Source organism: Canis aureus, chromosome 3, assembly GCF_053574225.1.
Source record: "Canis aureus isolate CA01 chromosome 3, VMU_Caureus_v.1.0, whole genome shotgun sequence".
NCBI lineage: Eukaryota > Metazoa > Chordata > Mammalia > Carnivora > Canidae > Canis > Canis aureus.
This window is the reverse complement of record NC_135613.1, coordinates 78803981-78812136: the sequence shown is the minus strand read 5'-3', so window position 1 is coordinate 78812136 and position 8156 is coordinate 78803981. Positions and strand designations below refer to the sequence as shown.

Sequence of the window (8156 nt, the reverse complement as noted above, 5' to 3'; positions counted from 1 at the left end):
GCCTGGATGACCCTGATACCAAAACCCAAAGATATCACAAGAAAACAAAACTACAAGACAACATTTCTTATAAATGTGCATATAAAAATCCTCAACAAAATAGTCACCAGCCAAATCCATTAATATACCAAAAGAATTATACAGTGTAACCAAATGGGGATTTATTGCAGGTATGCAAGTGTGCACTGACATCTGAAAACCAATTTGTTTAACACACCGTATTAGAAGAACAAGACAAAAAAACACACACAGAAATCACATAATCATGTCAATAGATGCAGAAAAATCACTTGACAAAAGCAGCACATTTCCATAATAAAAACACTCAACAAGCTAAGAATTGAAGGAAACTTCTCCAATGTGATAAATGGCATGTATGAAAAACCCACAGCCAACAGTATACTTTATGATAAAATACTAGATACTTCCCCCCCACCCCGTTTGATGAACAAGACAAAGATGCTTACTCTTAGCATTTCTATTCAACATTGTACTAGAATTTCTAGCCAGAGAAATTAGGCAAAAAAAAGAACTAAAACGCATCCATATGAGAAAGGAAAAAGTAAGAGTATCTCTATTTGCAGATGACATGATTGTATAGAAAATACAACAGAATCCACTAAAAACCTATTAGAACTAATAAAAGAGTTCAGTGAGATTGCAGGATAGATCAATATCCAAAATCAACTGTATTTCTATATACTGGCAATGAAAATTCTCAAATGGGTATAGAATAAACAATCCTACTTCTAATAGCATCCAAAAGAATAAAATACCTTGTAATTAATTTAGCCATGGAAGTGAAAGACCTGTATGATGAAAACTAATTGACAAGAAGTTCCTGGAAGAAGTATGTATTTATGCTATAATCCTTTCAATACTGGGCCAGCATTAGCCCAGATTAAGACCATTCCATTCACATCCTAGCTCAGCAGAAGTGTCTTAACTTTTCAATGCCTTCATATCCTCTTCAGTCAATGGGGTCATGTTATCTATTCTGAGAGATAATTGTGGTAATTACACATGCCAGTGTTTGGAAAGTGCAAAGAATACTGCTTGACACTTACTAAGCCTCGTAAAACATTTTGTTGAATAATTAATTATTTAAATATATACACACAAATCACACCAGAATCTATCCAACCTCACCTACTTGTGAGGAAAATTTGTACTCTAAATGCCTATCATAAGACATCAAACCCCTACTTGGCAGTCACACCAACTCTAAGGGACTCGTTGTCCCAGATAAAGACAAGGCAATGTTGAAGGGACAGATGATGCCCTAAGAATTTACACCCCACAAGTATGTACTCCTTGGATCAGTGCTTTCCTCAGAGCCAACTTCACATCCTTGTTTCTCAAGGTGTATATCAAAGGATTCAGGGAAGGGGTGACAATATTATTCAACACCTGAACCACAGAATCCAACCAGGGGCTGGAGGCAGGCCGGAGATAAATGAGGACCACCGGTCCATAGAAGAGCAGGATGGAAGTCAGGTGGGCACTGCAGGTTGAAAAAGCTCTTCGCCGGCCTTCTGAGGAGCTAATTTTCAATACAGAGACAACAATGCGAATATAAGAAGTGAGGATAAGAAGAAAACAGATGAGTGCAACAATACCTACATTGGTAAAACTCACTGTCTGAGCTAGAGAGGTGTCTGCACAGGCCAGGGGTAACACCACTGGGATATCACAGAAGAAATTGTCCACCTCATTGGGGCCGCAGAAGGGTAAGTGAAAGATGAGGAATGTGAGTACAGCTGCATGCAGACAGCTCCCCACCCAGGTGCCTAGCGTCATGATGGTGCACACTCTGCGATTCATGATGACTGTGTACTGCAGAGGGTGACAGATGGCCGCAAAGCGGTCATAGGCCATCACGGTGTACAGGAAACACTCAGTGCAGCCCAGGAAGTGGTAAAAGAAGAGCTGACAGGCACAGCCCGGGTAAGAGATGGTCCGGCTTTGCCCCACTAGGGAGAGCATCATTTTGGGGGAGCTCACTGAAGGGAAAAATATATCGAACACAGACAGGTTTCCCAGGAAGAAATACATGGGGGTGTGCAGGTTGGAGGAAGTGAGGATGGCCAGAAGAATGAGCAGGTTCCCCAGAAGAGTGAGAAAGTAGAAGGCCAGAAATAAGACGAAGAGCATGTTTTCCAGCCCTTTTGTGTAAGGGATTCCCATCAGGAGGAACTCAGTTACAGGAGTGTGATTCTTCATCGCCACGTCTAATTAGTCCTGGAAGATCAAAGAATGGCCTTGCTGAGATGAACTTTTCCCAAAATACTGATGTCTTCAGAGAACCCGCTGGAAACTGACAATGCCTCTATAAAGTTCCATAAAGAACTTTATAAAGTTTATAAACTTTTTATAAAGTTTTTTAAAAAATAAAAGTTTTTATAAAGTTTTTATAACTTTTTTATAAGTTCTTTATAAGTTTTTAAAAGTTCTATAAAGAACTCCTGAATAGGAGTCTTTCCAATTTGGTCATTAATTGGTGTGTGACTTTAAGTCATTTGTTTATTTTTCCTGTTTCTTTAGAAAGAAAATAAAGAGATTACACAAGAGGTAGAATGGAATAGAGGGTGGAGCATATAGCTGACAGTTAAGTCTGAGTTTAAATGTCAAATCCACTGCCTGCTCTGTGCCTGTGGATAACTGGAAAAAAAAATTTCTAAATCTCCTGTGTATCTGTATACATAGCATAATGTCTTGCAATTCTTGTGAGGATTCATTCTTTCATATATATAAAATCTCTGTCCTGACCCTACCCACCCTTGTTGAAAAAATTCATTCCAAATAGTAATATTCTGGTTTTAATGAGTCTTTATTCCACATACTCTATCTGTTCAGTTGACTTGCAGAAGTTCTGGGATGACCTTTTGCTGTAAATGATTTACAAAATGCTTTCTCCATCATCAGCCAGACAGCCGAAAACAGAATTGTGTAGTGGGAACACAGTAAAATGGGATGGAAAAGATAATGCTTAATGTAGGGAAAAGTAATAGACTACAAAAAATATTAACAACCGTCTTCTTTCAATATGAAATTTAATCTCTGAAAAGCGATTATATCTGCAATATGACAATAATGCAATCACCATTAAGGTTTTAAGGTTGAGCTTCATTAATCAGGGACTATCTTAAGAAAGTACCATGGAGTCAGCTAAGGCAGTATTAGCCCCAACTCCAATAAAGCCAATTCCCACATTCCCACCTTCCTCTGGTGTGTACACCCCAGTAGATGAGAAAAAAAAAGCACTCTAGAGAGAAAGCACTTACAGACCAGACTGAAGGGAAATAGCCAACTTGAGCTGAAAGCCAGGCCCCACATCCACCCTCTGTTTCGTTGCTTTTAGATGCTGTAGAACATGAGGCCCAGGCTCTGAGGCCAGAAAAGCCAAACTCTCCTCTTTCTCAGCCTTATTCGCTCAGGTGTGAAAATCAAGATGCAATAGCACCTCTGTTCTCTGAGTAAAGGAACAGCATTCACACCCTCCACAGAGAATAAATGTCTCCCATGTTCCTTTGGGACCCTCTTCCCAGTGGGCACTGACTAGAACATCTGTAGGGCAGAGGGAACCATTAAAGTGGGGACTCCTTTCCTCCCTCCCTTTGCTTCTACCTCATTACTTCTTAGATGAGAATGTAATTAGGTAGCGGTGTTTAGTTATATTCTGTTTTTAAATCTCTTATTGGCAGCAGCTCTTGGGTGTATTTTTTCCTCTGGCAGAGAGCCCTCCATTGGGGTCAGAGATTTGAGTTGCCCAGTGACCTTGGGCTTGGAAGATATGAGTTTGAAGAAGGGGCTGTGGGTTAACCAAGGAGCCGCTCAAAGAAAAGAGGCAATAACCCCATTCGGTGTTAAAACAAACACATCCACTGTTTTTTTTCTACATTTAGCTTTTTAATGCCTCATTATTACTTCCTCAACTGCCTGAATTTATAGCTTAACATTTTCTAACAACTCTTCTCTTCATTGTCCTTTAAGACTGCTACCAATGTTAATCTTAGCATACTTTAATTACTGTAGCTTGGTTCAAATAATATATTTTAACCAGGATGTATAAGCTTAATGTAGAACTCCTTAGAATCTTAATTTCCATTAATATTTATTTATTTGTTTGTTTGTTTTAAAATATTTTATTTTTTGTTTGGGAGAGAGAGAGAGAGCATCAGCAGGGGGAGCGGCAAACGGAGTAGAAGAAGCAGACTCCCCACTGAGAATGGATCTTGACACAGGGCTCCATCCCAGGACCCTGAGATCATGACCTGAACCAAAGGCAGACACTTCACCATCCAGGTGCCCCTCCATGAATTTTTTTTCTTTTCAAAATCTACTTCTCTTGATTTTATTTCTTTTTATTATACATAATAAATATATAATGTATAAATAATTCAATGAATTAATTCTTCAAGGGGTTTATACATCTCATAATTACTATCACTACAACTCATTAAAACAAACACACATAAGGAACATTAGGTTCCTTCTTTTTTTTTTTTTTTTAAAGTAGGCTCCACATCCAGCATGGATCCCAGTGTGGGCTTCAATATACAACCCTGAGATCAAGACCTGAGCTGATATCAAGAGTTGGACGTGAAACTGACTGAGCCACCCAAACACCCCAAAATATATCCACATTAGGAAAAGATACAACATAATGAGCTTCTGTGTATACCGTCTCATTTTGATTTTGTTTTGACAAAATCTTAAGAGTCATCAAGTAACAAGTAACAAAATAGCCCAAGATTATATCATTCCTTATATTGAAATGTTTTTCCTAAGCTTCCTATATCATTAATTCATTCAACAAGTATCTGTTGCAGAAATTCACTTGTCACCCAGCCAGTCAATGTCATAGGCATTCTCTTTCAAAAGACCACCATACATGTGGCTGATACATGAGTTTATGGATATATGATTTACACATTATATATAAATGTCAATGTATAAATTTACAAGGAGAAATAAAACCCCACGTTTATTGGAAAGTATGTGTTTATGGGTCAGCATATTTGTTTCCAAAGGGTAAAATTTTACATTCAAAACAAAATACTCTCTCAGGAGGATGTTACTAAGTGTAGAGTTAAGTCAGAGTGAACAGGATGATTATAATCAAGTGTTCTGCTAGAGTAATTTGACAAACTTTTATTTACCATATCAGTATGCTTGTCAAGCAGGTGGAAATGTCCCTGTCAGCTGCTTTTTCCTCTCTGCTGGACACAAGAAATATATGATCCATTTGTTCAACATTTACTTCTGCCTTATTTTCAACAGCTTTACCAAGGTTTAATTTATATATTAGAAAATTCAACAGTTTTAAGTGTATGATTTAAATAGTTTTAGTAAATTTATAGAGTTATGCAAATGTCAAAATTTGGAATACTTATATCACCCCCCAAATTTCCCTGGAACCAATGTGCAATCAATTTCTACTCCTATTCCTCTCCCCAGGAAATTAACCACCAATCTGGTTTTTGTTTCTGTAAATTTGTCTTGTTTAGGCCTTTCATGTAAATGGAATGAAATAATAGGTAGCCTCTTGAAGTTGGTTGCTTTTATTAGCCTAATATTGTTAAAGTTCATCCATGATGTAACATGTAAAAATAGTTTGTCCTTTTTATTGCCAAATAATATGCCAGAGTATGAAGATACTACATTTTGTTTATCTTTTCACTAGATGATGGGCCTTTAGGATGTTACCAGAGGTCTTGGTTTTTGTTTTTATTTTTGTTTTTGTTTTTGTTTTAGATTCCAGTTAGTTAGCATACAGTGTAATATTAGTTTCAGGTTTACAATATGGTGATTCAACACCTTCCTTACATCACCCAGTACTCATCACAACAGGTGCACTCCTGAATCCCCATCACCTATTTCAACCCTCTCTCCACCCACCTCCCCTCTGGTAATGATCAGTTTGTTCTCTGTAGTTAAGATTTCTGTTAGTCTGTTTCTTGGTTTTCCTCTCTCTTTTATTCCTCTATGATCATTTGTTTTGTTTCTTAAATTCCATATTTGAGTGAAATCATATGGTATTTGTCTTTCTCTGACTGACTTATTTTGCTTAGCTCTATCTATATCATATATATACATATATATGATGTGATATAAGTTGTGTGTGTATATGTATATATATGTGTGTATATATACATACACACACATATATATATATATATATATATATATATATATACACACTGTGTATATATACACCTTCCTTATCCATTCATCAGTCAATGGACATTTAGGTTCTTTCCATAGTTTGACTATTGTTGATACTGCTGCTAAAAACATCAAGGTGCATATATCCCTATGAATTAGTATTTTTGTATCCTTTGTGTAAATACCCAGTAATGCAATTGCTGGATCGTAGGATTGTTCTATTTTTAACTTTTTGAGGATCCTCCATACTGTTTTTCGGAATGGCTGCACCGGTTTGCATTCCCAGCAACAGCACAAGAGGGTTCCCCTTTCTCTGCATCCTTGCCAACATCTGTTGTTTCCTGTGTTGTTAATGTTTTGAATACTATGAATAATATCCCTATGGCCAATCCCATACAAATCTTTTTGTGTATCCATTCCCTTTTCATCTATCACCAAAGACTTTAAAACATGTTTTGACATTTTGTTAAAATTATCACAATATCTTCGTTCTGATATTAGTGATAATCCTCATAAAATCACACTAAATTATAGAATAATTTTGATAGACACCCAATCTCACACTCATGTGTTTATTCTTACAGCTTACTGTTTCAAAGAGGTCTCTTTTCCTGATCCTTCGGATCAGCCTTGTGCAGTATGTTATATACATAGGGCACATATTAGGACTGTCTAATATCTTTCAGACATAAGTTATTTCAAAATAGCTTGAAGCCACAACAGTTTTGGAAGTTGAAATACTTCACTTTGAAATGTTAGCTGTCACTGTGTTGAAATTTGGGGTCTTCTTTGCTCTTCTGCTTGTTTCCTCACACCACAGCAGCAGATGGAGAAGGATGCCTCTGTGCCTCCCTTACTAGTTAATGGTTGAGCTATCATGCCACCACATGTCATAGAAACTGATAATCCCGCTAACAGCTACAGAGGGATGCTTTGCCCATGTCAACATGTAAGGAAATGGGAAACATAAACTAAATTCTCTGAGAAAGATTCCTGAGACAGAAAAAAAAGGGAAACCAAATGCATTCACTGGGGAAAAGATTAAGAAACATATTTGGCCACAGATCTGGGCCATATTTCTTTTTTTATTTTAAGATTTATTTATTTGAGAGAGAAAGCATGCACACACATGTGCACATGCACATGGTGGGGGGCAGAAGGAGAGGGAGAAGCAGCCTCCCTACTGGGTGGAGAGCCCTAGGCAGGGCTCAATCCCAGGACCCCAGGATCATGACATGACCTGAGCTGAAGGTATATGCTTAACTGACTGAGCCACTCAGATGCCCTGAGCCATGTTTCTTAATTTGGTAATATAACTTAATTATCAGTAATCAGGTTGCTATTTTGATGTAGTTTAACACCTTCGTCTTTTATCTCAATTGTTTCTGGACTTGGAAGGGAAGTTGAGAGTGTTATAAGTTGGTCCCACCACACATTAATAAGTAGATTACATTCCAGGTTGACAATTGCATAAGAAATGGATAAAAAAAAAAAGAAATGGATTAAATTGTGGGTGGTTCAGGGGGAAAAAATCAATGAGGGTATAAGATGAATTTATGAAAACTTTTGGGTGGCAGTGAGTTGACTATATTGGGCTGATATAAAAGATCATGATTGAGGTGGCAAAAAATGAATGGAGTCTCTAGTCCAGCAGTTGCAGAGGCACCTGTGACATACTTATCCCTTACGGGTTTAAGTGAGCTGAATTTTCCCAAGGGTAAGGGAAATGGTTTTCTAAACTTTGATTCAGAGATAGTAGCTGCTAGCTTTTTCACTGGTTTGAATAGGGATAGAATTTCTAAAGTCTAAAACAGATTGTAGAAAGTACCTACCATGCAAAGAGCACTGTGCAAGGCACAGTAGAGAGATGGAGAGATATTAGGTATAAATTTTTATCTCAGAAAGGTTGGAGACTAGTTGAAAAGGTAGATCATTCATTTAAACTGTTTATTTTCTTTTTTAAAATAATATTTGTTACAAGGAAGGTC

The 8156-nt window shown here is 37.3% G+C and overlaps 1 protein-coding gene across 1 annotated transcript; it reads right to left on the bottom strand.

Moving 5' to 3' along the window:
• Positions 1-1290: 1290 nt before the first annotated feature.
• On the bottom strand, positions 1291-2223 carry LOC144305763 (putative olfactory receptor 10D4). Its single transcript, XM_077884848.1, has one exon. It carries the CDS (start codon positions 2221-2223, stop codon positions 1291-1293), a length of 933 nt encoding a protein of 310 aa, XP_077740974.1.
• Between the last annotated feature and the right edge of the window lie 5933 nt (positions 2224-8156).